Below are 20637 nucleotides of genomic sequence, written 5' to 3'. Positions count from 1 at the left end.
ACAAAGAACTGTATCAGCAAATTGGGACGGTATTTCTGACGCATTAGAATACTCTGGATTCTGAAGTCAGACTGGGATGATTCTGGGCATAAACGGAATAATAGCACCGACTCTTCTAGCCCCGGAATTTGGTTCTCTAAACTAGATCGTAGCATGAATGTCGTTGAAACAGCGAAGAAAGAGTACCAACAACCATCTCTTCTACTAGGAAACCATAAAATCCATCGTTTTGTGAAGCAGTTGAGGCTATCTCACAAGTAATCTGATTAGAAATCAATAGTCGAGCCAGCTCATGAACGTTATTTGTTTTTATTGACACCCGCTGAGAATGCGATCTCTAGTCATACAGCAACAACTTGGAAAGCCATCCAGGAATGTTTGGCTTTCGTTTCTTCACAATCAACAAGAGAAAAACGTAATCTATGGTCTATAATCCTCAGTTATCGTTAATAACTTTCAGTAGGTGATAAATTTTCCAACATAACACATTTAAAGCGACAGAAATTACTTTATTTAATTTTTAACGTCTAGTTAAATGCCAAAAGTGAAACTTTTAATAGTTATAAATCTACCCGCAAAACAATTAATTTCATTGGTCGCAGAGATAAGGGAAGGACGCAGCACTACGCAATAGGTCAAGTTGATTTATTTTAATGACGTCGGATCATTTAATGCGTAATTATTTCAAATTAAAAGTGCACATTATATATGTAGCTCTTGATATAGTTTTACTGATATGTGGAGTTAACCTTTCAACACCGGCGCTTGCTGGTTATTTAAAAAATATGGCGTACGTGATGGTCAATGGTAAAATTTAAAATAATGGGTGACCATAGTTAAGCTATTTAACAGGGGGTTTCACGCGTTTGCTGGGCACCTCGCCAACAGTCCACTAACGAGGCTCATTATACAAACAACAGTCGTTCAAGCCGGATACAACGCTTACGACCTCTTGTTTCGAAATTTCTATACAAGCTCCAAACTCTTTGTAAATTGCAACTATTTTTTTATGGTAAACATACTCGCTGAAATTCAAACAGCAGCTTGTACGTAAACACAGTGCAACTTCTCGGATGGATGTTGTTTTTATTTCATTTGCACAAACCCCTTGCGGTGTAGTTTCATCAAAAACTTTGACCACGTAAAAGTGAAAACAAAGTCATGTCGGAAAACATCACCGCAATATGCGACGGTGTTTGGAAACAAGGAGGTCCAATAACAAAGCCGCTGCCCGCCTGATCTATGGAACCCTACAGCTATATATTTTTAACATAGAGTTGTTAGAATAGAAACTATTTGTAAACTAAAACCGCGAGTGTATAGCTATGTGGACCACGTAGATCGTATCACTTTGTAGTCACTCATTTCATTGGTTTAAAAGCTAGCTATGGTGACCACCCAGCCTTCGGCCCTAGATTAAGTCTGTACGCACACATGTATAATGTGCTGACTATAATTTTAAGAACTTAGGTAGATAAGTCGCCCCACCGGAGATGTCGCGCCGAGATGGGTCAGACAGTAGATTAGTTTTTTTACAATTAAAAGTACCTCAGAATCGGTAACACGCTTTTAATTTGTCTCCCGAAATTCCTTAGTAGTAATACTTAGTAATTTCAATAGTTTCCCCGCTCCGGAAACAAGAGTGGCGCAGCCGGTAGGATTTCGCTGTTATATTCCTAAATTCTTCGCGGTTTTAAATTCGTCGCGTGTCTCGAGGACGAGCTGCACGATAGCTGTGGGAATTTAAGGACGAGTGAAATCCGACGAACCAAATAAATTACTCTTGGTGCGTGTGGGCAAACAAAGGAATACCAAGGATGAGAGTAGCAGCTGGCTGGTGAGTGATTTTTTCGCCAATCCATGTTCCTCTATCCCCCAATACTTAATACCTACATTATTTTGAGATTAAACCTCTCTCATTATAACGTGTTCATTTAGATTATTGGCTTATCTCATTGTGTTCTATAAATAGAACCGACATAGAGTAGTTAAACTTTCAGAGACGCCAATTAATTGTTATCTCAAGTGTATTCTTTGCATTGATATTTTTATAAATGTGTTTTATTAAAAGTAATAAGTAAAGTGTATGTAATTCTACACCTAATATAAAAAAAAATATATATTTTATACATTAATATTTTTAATTTTATTACCTAAACTATTACATACATTTTGCGTCTAATTATTTTCTGATTTACGTGTGTTATGTTTGAATTGTGTTATCTTGTGTGTTTCATAGCATAGTCAATTGTACTCTCACGAATTGTTTTATCTGTTCCGTTCTCTACTCTGTGAACATGATGACTTCAGTGACTATTGAACAAATACCCAAAGAAATTATTCAATTAATACCTTTGTATAATGGTGATAAAAGACAGTTAAATCTTTATTTGCGAAAGTGTCAGTATGTCCTTGACCGATATAAGGGTAGCCACGAACAAAATCTTTACGTTTATAATGTTTTAACTAGTCGATTGAGAGATGACGCCGCAGCGCTCTTATCAGAACGTGAAGATATTGTGACATGGTCTGCTTTTAAAGATCTACTTATTCAACATTTTGGAGACCCGCGTAGCGAAGCGTGCATTAATATCGAATTAGAATCCTTAAAAATTAAATCCGGTGAAAGTTATTTAGAATTTTGTAATAGAATCCAAAGTGTTCGATCATTATTGATGTCCAAGGTCAACATGATTGAGGATACTGATTTGAAGAGTGCAAAGACAATTATTTATAACAATACGGCCTTGAATGTGTTCTTATACAATCTCCCAGAGAATATGGTTCGTATTGTAAGGCTTAAGGCACCCTCTAGTTTAGAAGCGGCCTTGAGTATAGTACTTGAGGAAGTTAATTTCTTAGAGCAGTATAATACTAGGAATCGCATTTACGGTCAATCTAGCAGTTTCGGATCAAAATTGGTAATGACGCCAGCGGGATACAAACCTTTATTGCCAAATAATATTACCACACCTAAATTTAATTTCGGTATTCCACAGAATAAATTCAATCAGCCCCAAGGTCAATTACCAAATGCATTAACATCACGCCCCAAGCCTGGGTACTTACCCCAATCTCAACAATTTGGGTACAGGCCACCCCAACAATTCGGGTACAGGCCACCTCAACAATTCGGGTATAGGCCACCTCAACCATTTGGGTACAGGCCACCCCAACAATTAGGATACAGGCCACCGCCACAGTTTGGCTATAAACCGTTGCAACCTCAGCAGTTTGGTTACAAATCCCCCAATAATTCTAATACCCCACAAATACTAAAACCTCAAACGCAAACTACTGATGTGTCTATGCGAACAGCCCAACCTAAATCGAATGTACCACAAGGTTTCAATTTAAATGAATTGTCTGCTGACGACTATGAGCCTTATTACAATAACTATTACTCTAACTATGACGATGACTATTATGGTGACTCAAATGAAATTAATTATCATGACGAGACTCATGTTGACTATGAATTACAATCAGAAAATGAAATTCAGGCACTGGATTTTCAGGAGAGTGCCTCGACGGACAAGAAATCTTAGAATTAAATTTTGACTCTAATTTAGAGCTACCGTATATTTATGTAGAAGAGATAGACGCAAAAATGATGATAGATACTGGTAGTATGAGATCGTTCATTAGTCCTACAAAAGCATATGAGTATTTTTACGACTATATACGTAATGAAAATTTTCAGGTGGTTAGTACTCATGCTACTAGTAGACATAATGAAGTAATAGAAATTCCTCTTCTACCTACCTTTGTTAGTGACGATTGGCATAAGTTCTATGTATACGAAGTAGATCCACGGTATGACGGGCTTATAGGTAACGACCTTTTACAGCAATTAGGTGCAATTATTGATCTAAAAGAACGAATCTTAAAAACGAATTCCACTTGTATTCCAATAATCAATAATAATTTAAATTATAAAATTACTGTACAGCCACGTTCAGAACAACGATTTAAATTGCCAGTAGATCAATATTCAGGTGACGCTATTCTTGACTACCAAGAATTTCGAAATGGACTACGAATGCCTAGTGCTTTAGTAAACTGTGATAGTGGATACGCATTTACAGTAATTCAAAACACTTCAGATTGCCCAAAACAACTGACTATTTGCCAACCTTTCACAGTAACGCCATATGAAAATACAGAATACAACATTAATTTTACTACGACCAATACTCCTCTAGAAATTGACAAATTACTTGAAGAAAATTTAGATAAATTAAGACTCGATCATACCAATGGCGAAGAACGTGAGAAAATTTATGCACTTTGTAGGGAATATAAGGACATATTCTACTGTGACCAAATCCCCCTTACGTTTACTAATCAGGTTAAACATCACATACGTACCAAAAATGAAGATCCTATATACATTAAACCCTATAGACAGGCACCTTTCATCCAAAACGAAATAAATAATCAGGTAGAAAAATTACTTCATGAAAATGTTATACAAGAATCTCATTCCCCTTGGAGTGCTCCAGTTCACCTTGTCCCTAAAAAGAAGGATGCGTCTGGTGAAATTAAATACAGGATGGTAATAGACTACAGACGACTGAATGACATAACCATAGACGACAAATACCCCCTACCTAATATTAATGACCTTTTCGACAAACTAGGAAAGAGTGTGTACTTCACCACATTGGATCTAGCAAGCGGCTACCACCAAATAGAAGTAGAAGAGAAGGATAGACAGAAGACAGCTTTTTCGACGCAAAATGGCCATTTTGAGTTTCTCAGAATGCCGTTTGGACTTAAAACCGCTCCTGCTACCTTCCAACGGACCATGGATAATATTTTGCGTGGTCTGCAAGGACTCCACTGCATGGTATACTTGGATGACATAATAATTTACGGAAATAGCCTTGACGAAATGATAAATAAATTAAGAATTGTATTTGACCGACTTAGAACAACTAACATGAAAATTCAATTAGACAAATCTGAATTTTTACGCAAAGAAGTGCTCTACCTTGGACACACTATAACTAAAGACGGGCTAAAGCCTAATGACGACAAAATAAACGCTGTATTGAATTACCCGTTACCAAAGACAACGACAGAGATTAAGAGCTTTCTTGGACTTGTAGGTTACTACAGACGTTTTATAAAAGATTTTGCAAAAATTACTCAACCATTGACAGCCTGCTTAAAAAAGCGCAACAAAATTGTTATTGACCAGAAATACATAGACGCATTTAACAAATGCAAGGAACTCCTGACACATGCCCCACTGTTACAATACCCTGACTATGACAAAACATTTATACTGACGACCGACGCATCCAATGTCGCTCTAGGCGCTGTGCTGTCACAAGGACAGATTGGCAGTGACAAGCCCATTGCGTATGCTAGTCGTACCCTCAGTGATACAGAATCACGTTATAGTACCATCGAACGTGAACTGCTCGCTATAGTGTGGGCAGTAAAGCATTTTAGGCCCTATCTGTACGGTAGAAAATTCTATATATATACTGACCACCGTCCCTTAACTTGGCTCCAATCTCTTAAAGACCCTAGTAGCAAACTCACACGTTGGCGGTTACGTTTGCAAGATTACGACTTTGATTTAATTCACAAAAACGGCAAACAAAATACAAATGCAGACGCTCTGTCCAGAATAAAAATCAATGCCTTACTCACAGACGACGAAAATCAGTCTCTAGCAGTTAATATTGATGAGAAGGAAGATAAAAATCTAAATGAATGTGCAGATAGTAAAGGTTCATCAACAGTAACGATATCTGATTCTAGTCGAACTATGACCTGTAGTCCTATAGATTTTTCCGACAATATTAGAGAAGTTCACTACGATACAAATGAGTATCCAATACGATCAGTGTCCAGTAAGTCGAACGAAACCGTTCATTCCGCTGTAGAATTAGAATCAACCGGTATACCTATTTTACATGAGGCGATCGACACCAAGCCGAATCAAATCTTAATATTTTCATGGTTTAAAAATCAAATGCATGTTAAGAACCTGTCACGTGACAAACAAAAGATATTAGAAGTTTTCCTGCCAAAAGATAATCCGCAATTAGTAAAGGACTTTTTAAAGGAATACATACAGCCAAAATTAAAATATTTCATTTATTTTGAGGAGAATGAACATCGGAAACTATTTAGCAATATAATAATTGAACTATTCAGAAAGGGAACTATTAACCTATTTGAATGTACAGAAAGAGTTATTTTTGTAGAAGATGAAGGAGAGCAAAAGGCACTTATACTTAAACACCATGAAGGAAAGACCTGTCATAGAGGCATAAAAGAAACGCTAGTTAGGCTCCGTAGAAATTATTATTGGAATAGAATGCAGGAAACTGTAACAGCAGTCATAAACAGTTGCGATGGGTGCCGTAGAATGAAATATGATAGGAAACCCATCAAACCTATATTACAACTAACACAAACCCAAGACGCGCCTTTTCAAGAGCTATTTATAGATCTTTTTAGTATAGAAGGTAAAACTTATTTAACTATAATTGACGCATTTAGCAAATTAGGTCAGGCAATCGAAACTCAGGGAAAATCAACTCCCGAAGTAACTAGAGCACTGATGAAATATTTTTCGTATTACGGTACACCCAGAAGAATAAGCTCAGACCCCGGAACCGAATTTAATAATGAACTAATTAAGGAATTTTTGAATTTACATAAAATTGATTTCCACATTGGAACCCCTAATAACCCCAATTCAATGGGTCTTATTGAGAGGTTCCACTCCACTATAATAGAAATTTACAGACTGGCCAAATACGAAAAACAATGTACTGATGCGGCTTCGGTTATGACTTATTCTGTTCTGGCATACAATCACACTATTCACTCAGTCACTGAACTTGCACCATTTGAAGTTGTCTTCGGACATACCGACTCAAGCAGTCCGTTTAGCATAGAATTAGAAAAACGTTATTTCCAAAAATTAGTAAAAGATCATGCAAAAAGAATAAAAACATTATACGAACACTTAGCAGACAAAATGGTTAATATTAAAGAAAAGAATAGAGAGAGTAAGGGTGGTGAAGGTGAAATAAAGTTTAAAAAAGGAGAAATTGTTTTCGGTAAAGACATAAATAAGCGTAAAAGTAAGGATAAGCCCCGATATATAAAAGCTGTAGTAACAGGCAAAGCAGATAAAAATATTTTACCTATAAAAATAGGAGAAAGGGATACCAAAATTCCTATTAAAAATATAAAACGTCCTCCACAGGTGCGGCATATTATTGATGACAGTCACGATGCTGTCGCTGGCCCTTCATCTGCAAAATCTTGAAGGTAATCCAGGAGTTTTACCGGTGAAACAAGGTCATGCATATTTCCAAACTGATCAGTGGACTATTGTAAAGATCATCAGCCTAGATCAAATTTATACTGACCTTAACTACATCTCTACCAACTATCAAGCGCTTTGTAATTTAATTGATTGGAATGCATCATACTCACAAGAAATTATGACTATTAAAATGCATACAGATTCCATACGTGATTTAACTGTAGAAAAATACCAACAGCTTATACCATCCAAACGATCTAAACGAGGACTCATTAATCCACTGGGCTCTATTATAAAAATTGTTACCGGTAATTTGGATCATGATGATGCGTTGAAGTATGATAATCTCATTTCTAAATTGAATCAAGGTCAAATCACTATATCTAAAAGGTTAACATTGGTCTCTAAAATGTTTGACAGTTTTATTAATGCCACTGAAACTATTGAACAGAATACAATTAACTTCCATAACAGGTTAACTAAAATTGAAACATTAATTAAAGATTTAACTGCTCAGCAAAATAGTTGGATTTTTCTGACGTACTTAACTGGGTTGTTCAATGTTTTCATGAGTAACTTTCGTACTATATTTATTAGATTAAGTGAAATCGAAACTGCACTTGCATTAAGCAGAGTCTCTATTTTACATCAATCAATTGTTAATTCTTCAGAACTTTTATATCATCTTAAATTAATATCCGAATATGAAAGCTTAATATATCCTCCCGCCGAAGCGAACTTGTTAAAAATAGAAGAGATTATATGTGTTAAATCATTTATTAAAAGTAATCAAATAACGTTTATAATGGAGATACCACTTACCGATAATGTTACTTATAACTATTATAAGATTTACTCCCTACCAATTTTCCATGACACCGAAAATAAGACCCTAGCTATTTTCCCCAAATACCCTTACCTATTGGCGAAAGAAAATAGATACTCACCAATCGCAATACCGTGTAGACCATTCTCTGCCGGTGCTCGCTTCCTCTGCACTGCAGACAACAGGATCCCCTTCTATGAACTTACCTGTGTCGAACAGCTTATGAATTTCGAAAACGACCTTACCCTTTGCAAACAACATCCAATAGAAATCGAACAGGTCAGAGTCCAACAAGTCGCTAACAACAACTGGATCCTGTATAGTGAAGAGAAGACCACACTAACAGAACGATGCAAGGATGAGACCAGTAGACAATTGGTATTTGGTACTTACCTGATGACCATCGAAGAACCCTGTGAGGTGGAGATTCATGGCATACACATTAATCATCGTATCTTCATAGAGTCCGATGTGGTGAAAAGAGTACCAATCATCGCCTTACCTCAGTTACGCACTAACGCACAGCTATCCAGTACACGTGCACTTGATATGAAGGGCATAAATCTAGACGAAGTGAAATATATGGCGTATTCGTTAAAACATAGTGAAGTGATCGAAAGTGTTTTTGATAAAAGGGACAGTAGCTTCAGTGCGTCCTTGGTGTACGTGACCTTAGGTTTAGTTATTTTAAGTATTTTTGTATTTTCCGTTTATGTTGTTCGGCTCAAATTGCTGAAATACACGTGTTTCAAGAAAAATTATCGGAACCAATCTAAAATCGATTCTCCCGATAATTTTCCTCTTAAGGTCGGAGGAGCTATGGTGACCACCCAGCCTTCGGCCCTAGATTAAGTCTGTACGCACACATGTATAATGTGCTGACTATAATTTTAAGAACTTAGGTAGATAAGTCGCCCCACCGGAGATGTCGCGCCGAGATGGGTCAGACAGTAGATTAGTTTTTTTACAATTAAAAGTACCTCAGAATCGGTAACACGCTTTTAATTTGTCTCCCGAAATTCCTTAGTAGTAATACTTAGTAATTTCAATAGTTTCCCCGCTCCGGAAACAAGAGTAGCTTTTACATAATTTAAAATATACATAGTTTACAAACACTGCTCGCTGGCTGGATTTCCTATCACAGAGTAGTCAGCAAAGTAAAAAAAAAATATGTACATTCATAATTTCAGATGAAGGTTTTACAGACTTGACGTTAAATCAGCGTATCACACAGATATCTTGTGCGTATATAGCTGGTTTTCTTAGACAAGTTTCGATACAAACTGAAAGAACATTACAAGTTAAAAGGTTTCTTACTATTTTCCGATGCTGTTGACCGAATTTATTCTAGTTCTAGCTTCGAAATAAATGTACATAATGATAGTTTTGCACGAGAAGTTGAGTGCAAATCTCCTTGAACCAACACAGATAATCCCAAGAATTAAAACCGAACGGACGACGAGCGATGAGTCTGTTGGTGAGATGCAGGAACGCGCAGCTTCGCTGTTTTCACGAACAAACATTGACAAATGCAATATGAACTGTTTCAAACTCTAAAATAACAGCTAACATAACATTTTAGTAGCTCAGCTAGCCTAACCAAACCCAGCTCAGTGCTTTATCTGCCTCATTGAAAACAAAAGAATATCGCCTAGTCTGAACCTTCTGTAAAATATTACGTCTCCAGTCAAACAAACAAGCATTTTACATAATTCCCCTTTACTTACATGTGAATGTGCTAGAAGTTCTTTCATAATAAAATTGTCATAAATATCCCTTGCGATCCGCCGCCTCTCTTCAATACATTCTTGCTTTTCGTATAATTTAATCTGCCAACGAAAATACGCATCATATGACAACATATTTAACAAAAGGTACATTTTACACAATTTATATGGCCTAAATTTACCTCTTCATAAAATTTTAATTGTGGCACTGGTTCATCTGAAGTCTGTTCACAAAATTCCTTAAATAATAAATAACCTGGAACAAAAAGAAGTATGTTAAAATTTATCGTTTTGTTTACGTAACACCTTAAAGGTTGGTTTACGGGTATGTATTTTTAACACGTGTATGTAAATGAATACGCATGATGTCAAATGATTGTGTGGCATCTGCTAATTTAGTCACAAGTGGTGTGCGTAACATGGTAATAATCGTTTGATGCGACACCAGTCCACGTTTTGCGTCAAAATGGTATCATAGGGTACATGATATATGGACACTACTAACAAAGAAACGTGTTACGCAACGCTGTATGTAAACCGGTCTTCATGTTAAATAATTTCATGTTAAGTGCGCACATACATTTCAGAAATTCACTTATATTTTCAGCTAGATAGAAAATAGTAAGTAAATGGCATATAATGTAAACAGTTACGGTCTGAAAGTGGACAAGCGTGGCCGAAGTGGACGTGCTCCTCGTAGCATGTCCAGTCGAGTGCAGCCGATAAAGTTATTTACTGCAAGTCGAAGTGAGGCCACCGTAAATTGCGTTTGTAACTTGTTCCCGGGAGCCTCGACGCAATATCGTCCTCTCAACCAACTATCAAGACTATCATTGAAATTACTGCAATTTCTAGAAAAGTGCGCCTTCGGACAAGTGGGCTTAATGAAAAATAAATTGGCGTGATCATTTCCGCTTGGATTACTTGGGTTCTCTGAGCTTAAGCCAGCCTCGTGGATAAATATTTGTATTGCGTTGTAAATAAGGGCTTCATTTGAAACAAGTTCAGAATATTATAGTGCATATAACACAGTAGTCAGAACGCACGAAGAATATTAATCTTATTTAACCTTCGGCCATGCAGTTTTACCTATAAACATGCATTCTGACGCAAGCTTCTGTTTCCCTTTAGATCAAATTCTTATTTTCCGTATTAAAGAAATCAAAATACGATACGGTAAAACGACCGTGAAGCCGAAGATATATTTCGTCATATATATTCTGGTCATGAGACTCAATAAATCACTGCTGACTAAAGAGGGCGGTTTCATTGATGACCCAAAAAACTGATCTCGCCAATAAACACAACATACCCATTACATAAACAAGCTAAACCCACATAGATAGACGAAAAATGTGTTACGAGCGGATGTAAAATAGTCAATGTAGAGCTAAGCTTTAGTTCGACAAACATAATCTGTACATGTTACATGTCACAGAACAGAGGCAGTGTTGAACTAAAAGCTGTACCCACATTTTCTAGGACAGTCTACTTTATTTCCTACGTAAATAAATTCACAACTGCTCATGTCTACAGACAAGATCTACTTTCCGGGCTTTCAGAAATACCTCTCAATGGTGTTGTCTTTTGATCCGCTGTGGGTCACTGATATATAGGCCAGATAAGGATCATCTCTTATTATCCCCGTGCTCTATCTCCGTAAACGCAACCCCTAATCACCTAGGCTTTCGAAACTCTAAAAAGGCGAATCTGTTTGTATTCGGACATGAGGTAAAGCGGAGCAACGCGGTAAAATAAATATATCGTTCACGTACGGTGCATTAATATCATGGCTATTATTATGCCATGTAAAACACACTAAGCATTTCGTTATAGCAACTTCTCACGGTTAAATTCAAAGTTAATGGAGGATAATAATTATGGCGTTTTCATAAATAGCCACGGGTTATTCATGGCTATTCCTAAACAAGCAGCATATATGCGCATATAAGATGCAGTACTTATGTATGAACCTTTGACGGACCCGTGTGACGCTGTTTTAACGAGCTTACAAAGCAATTTCCTCGTTGGTAAAATAATTTGTTGAGGCAATATCGAGATAGAAAACCTGTGGTTTGAGTATAATGTACTTACATAGAAAATGCATTGGTACTTTGTAAATAAGTAATTCACTGAATACCACCGGTAAATACTCGAGCTGATTCATGTAAATATGGTGTAGTTGTTGCAAACAGAAAAAAAATATTCATTTGTTTCATGTTTTAAAATGGAATGAAAGTCAAATTAAACCTTACTCACGTATTATACCTGGAATTAAATACGTTTCGTGTTCACTTAATTACTCCTAAACGGCTTTCTGTATTAACGTAATTAGTAGTTTAATACACAAACACATTAAGAAGGCCACTTTTCCAATTCGATATTAGTAAGTAAACCTGTGTGCTGTAAAAGTCTCTGGCCTCAGACTAAGTGGGACATAAACCTGCGTGTTTCTCAAGAGAAATCTTGAATATCGAAGTGCTTCAGGCAACCTAGAACTGCCGCAGTGCAATCAGTATCTAACATATTGGCACTGCTATCAAGCTGATTCTACTCTCGGCACTATCTAAATTACTACAATTTTGACGTATTTCTAATCATCTGCATTCATGGATGATGAATATTACTTTGAAAGTGTATAATTTAGTGCTAACAAAAAATATGATACCACCTTTTCCAGTTTAAATCAAGAAAGACGATCTATAGCCTAAAGACGAAAACTTTCGGCAAAAGCACGCAAAAGTCTTGGTCTAAGAAAATTATCCTTAGCGACATGAGACAACTTCATTAGAGGGAAAGCAATTGTACGCAGAGCGGCAATAATCCGGCGTACGTAGCTATGTGCAGAACCAACGACGCGGCCTACTCGGCTCGCTTACGTTTAATCTTGTTTACGATACAAATCCTCGCAAGAAAGTTGTTACGAAAGTGAATTTGAATTAAACTTGTCTGGAATACTTAAATCAATGGCGTATACAGTTGTTTCGGATGTCGATATTGGTTAAAAGTGATACCTCGCCATTAACAAAATATTTTTGGTTGCAAGACTTGACTTGACTTGTGAATAAGACCGAAAGTCTATAGATTTTACAGTTTTCAAAGCTCATTCAAATTAATCTTGAGAAGAGTACCTATCTAATTCAGCTATAAAACGTTGGTAACAATTCCAAGACTTAATTGAAACATACATTTTTACTAAAGAATTTTCTGAGTTAAACACATTTATTTTTAGTGGAACTCAAAACAAACATCAAAGAAGAATAATAGCAAACATGGACGTGTGATCAGACGACATAAGAGCTCGTTCAATCTACGAAGCAATTGTAAAAGCGCAGACGTAAATCGCTCGAAAAGAAACGGCTCAAAGGGCCCTCGTGTTTACACAACACTGTTTCTTTTAGCATCGACCGACCAATAATGTCTCTAATCTAAGCCGAGGAACTTGGAAAGACGTGAACGATTAAACAAGATAGAACTGTTTTTTGAAATAAATCTTTTAAGGCTCAACAAACATAAAGAGTGGCTATTATAATAATGACGGCAGATGAAACCTAAATTAAGTTAGCTACCTACGGTCAGAGTTCAGATACTGGATATTAAAATTTATGCTACGATAACCATGCGGAAACAGATTTTGATAGCTTTGGCACATCCGCTATTCAGAGAATATCGTTCATTCCATTTTGCATAATATACATTTAGCAAACACCACCCATTGAACAAGATAAGGCTGCTGCAACGAACATTAGGCACATTTCAAGTTGTGTTAGCCAGACTTGCATTGGACTGCTAAGTTAGTAGTTCCCTTAACAGCACGAAGTAATTGGACGTTTATTAATCTTGAGACGGATATCAACGGATCAAAACATTATCCATATGTTTCAGATCTAGCCGTATGTTCTACGTTTTATACAGTCACTAAGAACGTGCATTATTTTTCCGAACGGTCGTAATTCCTACTGTAACTGCCCGATTTATTTCTTTTGCTCCATTTGAAAACTTTTTACTGTTACATCTACAAATTATTTACCTCTAGTTACACTATAAATTTTATGGCGCGTTAGCGATTTAAGTACCCATTAATTATAGAGTTAGGAAGTGAAGAAATTGGCACATCCTAAAAGATATATTTTTTTTTGAATAGACATGTGGTTTGTTATAAAGCGCTATTAGCCATCATAGTGCATCATTCGTTGTTTTTCCGATCTAATGATTTGTGTCGCTGTATGTGCAAGGGTTCACTGTTACATAAAAGCTTTATTTCAGTACTCACCTAAGACTTGATTGAATATTTTGTCGAAATTTACTTCATTCTTCTTTTCCATATATTTGTGCATTACACTCCGAACACTGAAACAATACAAAAAAGACATTAAAACATGAAAAATTATCAATGTTTATTCTTTAATCGTTTTTGGCAGTCGGGTAAAAAGGAGAAAGACTGAAGAAACCGTAGCATTCTTGGTTTAATTAATGGAAGAGAATGATTAATTTTGAATAATATAATTTTATAGTAGATATCATGTATGATCTTTTTTCCTAATTCAGGATATCTTGTATTCATGGTCGCCAATTTTCATATGAAATACTTGACAAAGTTACGGAATTGCGACTTAAATAAAATGTTAGTTTATCGTTTTGTTTACAGAGTCGCGACCGCCATATTTTTTTCGGTGAAGACGTGCCTTTGAACTTTTTACGAGCCCGTCTGTAACGCGACGGTGAACTTAGTAGAGTGCTTAGTTAGCATCCTCCGTGGTGGTGATACTAGTTTGTACTGTAATTGAAAAACATGTTCCTATTACAAAAAAATGTGTCCTTACATCCGCCAGTTAAAGGTAATAAAAACAATTACAACCAAATACGTATTTATATACCTTCATCTATGTCGAACGCTTCACTCTGTTAAATTAATCAAATTGATTGGTAAACTGCACTGCATACCATACCATCACTTTGATTGTTACGCGCGTAGTCTGAGAATTTTTATTTTTATGCCCTGATTGGGTCATCAATTGGGCATCATTTGAGTGATTTATACATTTTTGACTTATGAAATTCAGTAAGTCAAAATAGTGTATATATTTAGGATTACCATCGAAAAGCATCTCATGCCTGCCTATTCTTGGTTATTTTGTGGAATTTAACATTAATTGCAAACAAGTACTTATTAATGTCCTCGTGTTTATAGTAGGTAAGCAACTGAAAATTCTGCCAGTGTCTCGACTTATCGGCATGTATGACCACTGCTCGCTCAGAAATGAGTACATATCATATTCAAAGAGAATTGCTATCCGCGAGCTGCATAGTAATTTAAGTTATTGCAGGAAACTGCGTGTTTGTTTAGCCGAAGCAAGAATCTGTTGTTGTGCAACCTGTAGATGAGGATGCTTTAAGATAATATGAAAATTTTATCAAGTAATTGTAGGAACAGTATAAGAAGAGGCAAAGGTAGACCGAGGAAAAGATGGATTGATTGCCTGTAAGAGGACATGAAGCAGAAAGGAGTGGATGTAAGTATGATATCTGACAGAGAGGAATGGAAGAAAAAGACATGTTGCGCCGACCCCAAATGACTTGAGAACAGGGCAGGAAGATGATGATGATGTAGGAACAGCATTTTTTTAATAGTAGTTTTATTACTTTTTCTATGAAATGCTATGATTTCATAGCTTCGAGATCAGCTACGGAAGGAATGTTGCGCGTACGCAAGTTCTCAAAACATGTACAATATGTACATGATAGATGCTGATTGTATTTACTTTTTTAAACATGAAGAAAAGTGTCTAGTGAGATTTTTATTGCCTATAATGGATACAATCATAAAACAGCATATAGGGTTCCGACTCCTAAAGAAATAAAGGAAACCCTTATCACTTCGTCTTTCAACTGTTTGTAAAAATATTTTTTCTCATGAACATGAAGATTTACCTTATATCCTAGGATTCTTCGTTTTCCAATCATTTTCAAAGAGAATTAAAACATTTAGGGTAATTTCCGTTGATCTAGAATCATGCTCGAAAATAAGGTTACATATTCGGAAAATACGAAAATCGTAAATCTTCAGTTACCTCACAATATAATATCTTTTTTACGATTCTCTTATTTGCAGTTGATAAACTTAGCGCGACCTACATCGATGTATGGGTCAACTCAGTTTTCCAACTCAAGTTAATTTTGTCCTCCAGTACAGATATTTTCGCTAGAAAAGTACCCATTTCATATGTATTGTACGGAATCCTCAGTTCAGCCAGTAAGTCTGACACGAGTCTAACCAAGGGGTATTGGGTTGCCTGAGTAACTGGATTGAGGATGTCAGATAGGGCAGTCGCTCCTTGTAAAGCACTGGTACTCAGCTACATCCGGCAAGACTGGATGTCGACCCCAACATAGTTGGGAAAAAAGGCTCGGAGGATGATGTACGGAATCCTCAGTTTTTTTTTCTGGACATCTTAGAATAATGAGTCTGGTACATATTATATTAATGGTAATCTGATCTGCTTCTGATTAATCTTACTATACTTAACCATAACAGATGCAGGAAAAGGAACTGAAGGGCATGAATTACCAAACTGTAGGTACGTGGACTGTGTACAAAAGAAGTTTTTTCCAACACAGTGTCATTTTTTTATGCGTGAGTTCTATATTGGCCCCAATTTTAATCAAAGGGAGGACACTTTTATCCCATACAGGTCTGTAATGGTCTATATTTCTGATTGGGGCATTATTACTAATTTCCTGTACCTAGGTAGATGTACATAGTACGAAAGAAAAATTCCATAATTATACTTTTTCGCATCCTACGTACGATCCCAAATACCACGTTATGAAATAATTTGGAGGAATGCCATTGAAGACTTAATTTTAATCAAACAAAAGCTGGAATTTATTCGTATAAATAATTATGGTCATTAAATAAGATTCGTGTCACTTTATGATAAAAGAACAATTTGTCAAGTTGTCACTAATAGCTTTTAATTTTATTTAAAATGATTGATCGGTATGTTAAGTTTATGGGTCGTTAACAACATTTGCGTCATTGGCGTAGGATTCTCTCTCTAATGTTTATTTTGAACTAGCTGTTCCCCACAGTTCCACCCGCATCCCGAGGCAACTAATTATTTCCCGTGTCCGGATAAAAAATAGCCTATGATAAAGAGTAACTAGACGAAGTAACTTTACAAGTATTTTTTTTCGGAGGTTATTCCGGATAAATCGATAGTACTACCAATCGGCTAAGTGTATAACAATACTTATTTAATTAAATTCAAATTTATTTATTTATAAAACAATTTTCTGTGGTCAGTACAATTGCTGCTTCTTGCGACAGGCTTCTTTACAGTGAGGAACCTTGTAGGTCAATGTAGGTAGAACCGAACCTTGCTTACACGTGATATACTTCATAACAGGTTCATTCAGCATACACGTTTGTGACAAAGTAGTAAGTTTATTTAGGTTGTGACTTGTTTGAATAGATGAACAGAGAGGTCACGAAACAAACTCGCGTGCGTGCGACTAAAAAACCAACTAAAAAATATAAACTGTAATTTGTGAGGTAAACCACTCAGTGGGTAAAAATACGTAGAAAAACGTCATAATCGCATTTAATTTCATTCCTGAAAAGTAAATTTTTCTGGCATTGAAAATTGTTTTTTTTTTTTATAAATATGACAATTACTTATGATGAGCTCTTAATTCAGTTATAACAGATCGATTGAAAGTAACTGAATTTTATAATTTGGTTCATTCTTGATTGTAGTTTATTTTCGAGAATTTATAACTTTACTACCTACCTAATTTTTATAATGAAAGACCATACTATAATTTATTTTACATTAAAGCCTGAGGAAGGAGCAGTTTTACTGTTGGGTTGATGATGAAAGATAATTGAGGGAACCTAACTGAAAAATATAATGGTGAGATTCACTCAAATACAATATAATTAAAAATTAATTTCATATTATAAACCTGTCTTTCACTATTCATAAGCTAAACTTTACCTGGGTGACTATACCTACTTCATCGACATAATTATGTTGATAGATAAATACTTGATCTATTTTAATGACTACATTATTTTTCCTACTACCTATATTACTATAATTTTATTTTTTTCCCTATAAACAAACTTGGTGGACTTCATTTGGATAAACAAAAAAAAATTGTAACTATATGGTAATGGTATTGTAACTATTGTATATCCTGATGCTATTAATATAATTTATGTCACACTTAAAAGCAATCATAAAAGTATGAATTCTGTAATAGCACAGGAAATACACCTATCGCAAAAATCAAAAGAAGTTGCCCAAAACGTTTTTTGCAGCTTCAAATTACCAATGAGTCACTGGAATGAATCAGTGACCGTTCAGTCTGTTTATATGGCCTAACAGAACTGTGAGTAACACTTCAATAGTGACATTAATCTCCGTTAAAGATTTAAGAGGTCAAACAAGACCTTTGATCTTTGTTTATAAATGGGGTAATATACAATTCCATAGTAGGATGATTACTGTTTATAAAAAAGTTTCTTGTATTTATATGAAGAAGTATGGTATAGAACAGATTCCGACCGCGGCTTCGCCCGCATAGAGTTTGGTTATATAGTGTGTTATATTCTTCAATAGTCTGGGATAAAAACTATCCTATGTTCTTTCTCAAGGTCAACTCTATCTCTGTACCAAATTTTATTAAAATCAGTTCAGTGGTTTAGACGTGAAAGTGTAACAGACAGACAGAGTTACTTTCGCATTTATAATATTAGTAGGGATTTAAGAGTTCAGTATGGTTTGTTTAAGTATTTCAAGGTAACACAATCATCATCATCATCATCTGCCTAGCCTTTTTCCAATTATTTTGGGGTCGGCTTCCAGTCTAACAGGATGCAGCTTAGGCAACACAATTGAATGTAATATATTCAACCTCAACCTTGGTACTTTCCCATTGATTAACATTGCTAACTTGGCTAAGGTTTTACTATTAAGTGCCCTTTCTACTTTCACACTTAAAAAGTATTTGCAGCACCAGTTCACTGATAAATAATCTTATTGGAATGTAGACAAAGCAAAGAATAGGACTGCTTATGTTGACTAAACTCCTCATTATAAATGACGAAAATAAGTTTTAGTATACATAAAGATGTATACATAGAGAGAAATACCTATATGCTTGGTTTCATACAAGGAATCATTTTTTTTGGTAAAGGATTTTTGACTTTCTAGTTAAAAGCTTAGTGAACCACCTAGAGATACCTAGGGAAAAACATTAATTATTAATTTAAATTCATAGAATATAAAAGCTATGTTTTCATATTCATATTTTTACACCAAAAAACATCATTTTATCCTAATTGCTGACTGCCTGGACCAACTCGATTTAGTTCATTACAAATGAAAATAACAACCAATGTATTAAGCTTAGCAGAATCTAGTTAGACTATAATTTTGTATTAAAATATCTTCATTTTAGTGTTTTTGTGCTTTCAAATTATTACCTAAGAGATATCTTGCATTTTATCTGCACACATAAATAATCCTGCCTAAATTCCCATAAATGAAATGAAAAGAAGATAACACTTTTCAATGTTTTAAATATTTAAATTACCAATAAACTGGTTTGCTTACAATAATAAATATTATAATTTATTATTTTAATATATAAAAGTACTTTGTTTGTTTCTCTTCACAGTAGGTCAAATCATGAGAAATTAATACTATAAATAGTTAATTCAATTCAAAAGCAGGTTATTAATTAATTCTGAATCTGCTATTTTGGTGTAAAAATAAATTTTAACAAGGTATATGATTGAGTGCAATGACCTGAACAGATGTTAATGACCTCAATTTATTTCCTTTTTGTTTAACAACAAAAACTGACTCCCACACTAGTATTGTTGTTATTTGAATCATTATAGTGCTCCAAACTCGAATTCTAGTCTTTTATCTCAACTTCATTTAATAAAGTACAATGACTTTTACAGTATTAACCTGTGCCTGAACTAGTAACCAAAGGTATGAAATTTTGTCTCGAATCATGATTATTCTACAATTGTTCATCATCTCACAGCATTGTTAATAAATCGTTTTAAAATCAATTTTGTAAACAAGTTTGTGAGTCTTTCACAGAATCGTGTAAACATGATCGACCGGGGAGCCATGACGCGGTGACACGCCTGGGGATATTACCTTGGGTCTGGCAGAACAATCTTTTTACTAGCTCGTGCTGCTGGAGTGCATTTCGACTTCTCCATAGCCATCAAGTAGCTGACGTCTGCCAGCACAGCCTCGAGGTCCGCCATTTTGACTCTGAATTTATCACCTTCACCAGACAAAAAATAAATAACACTGGTTCGCAACACAAACACTAACTAAATCAAGTTGATTTCAGCTGATAGTCATAACTTTCCTCACATCGCGACTGTTCACCGTTTCACAGAATTTGTTGATGAGTGGTGACACATGCTGATCATTCACATTCGCAGAATATTTTTTTACTAACATAGGACCACGTAACTTATGCGCAAACTATCATTAGAGATTAACGTTATTTTTATAATTAATTGTAGCAGATATTACACGGAAAGAAGCTACAACAAATAATGATTTACAATCGCTAAAAACGTAATCTAATCCAACACCCGTCACTCCGCGACTACTCACACATCCGGAACTGTCTGACGCACACTAGGAAATCGTATTGTTGTAAACACGATACGATTTCCCACACACACATTCATAACGATTTTCCGATGCACGTTCAGAAACACTCAATGTCTTTTACAT

General features: G+C 35.5%; 2 protein-coding genes across 3 annotated transcripts in view; one reads left to right on the top strand and one right to left on the bottom strand.

Annotated features, from left to right (window-relative positions):
* LOC124637266 (G protein-coupled receptor kinase 1) overlaps positions 1 to 20526 on the bottom strand; it is a 38556-nt gene extending 18030 nt beyond the window's left edge. For both annotated transcript variants that reach the window (XM_047173598.1, XM_047173599.1), the window contains exons 1-4: positions 20041 to 20526; positions 14130 to 14206; positions 10039 to 10112; positions 9857 to 9958 (exon numbers count right to left, since the gene is read on the bottom strand). In XM_047173598.1, coding sequence (XP_047029554.1) covers positions 9857 to 9958; positions 10039 to 10112; positions 14130 to 14206; positions 20041 to 20153 — 366 coding nt within the window. In that variant the 5' untranslated portion in view covers positions 20154 to 20526. The remainder of the gene's footprint in view (positions 1 to 9856; positions 9959 to 10038; positions 10113 to 14129; positions 14207 to 20040) is intronic.
* Positions 1386 to 9115, top strand: LOC124637267. Its single transcript, XM_047173600.1, has 2 exons — positions 1386 to 1837; positions 7241 to 9115. Exons 1-2 carry the CDS (start codon positions 1818 to 1820, stop codon positions 8979 to 8981), a joined length of 1761 nt encoding a protein of 586 aa, XP_047029556.1. The 5' UTR covers positions 1386 to 1817; the 3' UTR covers positions 8982 to 9115.
* Positions 20527 to 20637: the final 111 nt, after the last annotated feature.

The sequence above is a fragment of the Helicoverpa zea genome, chromosome 16 (assembly GCF_022581195.2).
Source record: "Helicoverpa zea isolate HzStark_Cry1AcR chromosome 16, ilHelZeax1.1, whole genome shotgun sequence".
Taxonomy (NCBI): domain Eukaryota; kingdom Metazoa; phylum Arthropoda; class Insecta; order Lepidoptera; family Noctuidae; genus Helicoverpa; species Helicoverpa zea.
Note: the sequence above shows the minus strand (reverse complement) of the source record. Positions and strands in the feature narration are given on the sequence as shown.

Coding starts and splice junctions, on each gene's coding strand:
- LOC124637267 (XM_047173600.1), top strand. CDS start 1,818: ATGAGAGTAGCAGCTGGCTG. Junction 1,838..7,240: donor ATGAGAGTAGCAGCTGGCTG/GTGAGTGATTTT, acceptor CGTCCTCCACAG/GTGCGGCATATTATTGATGA.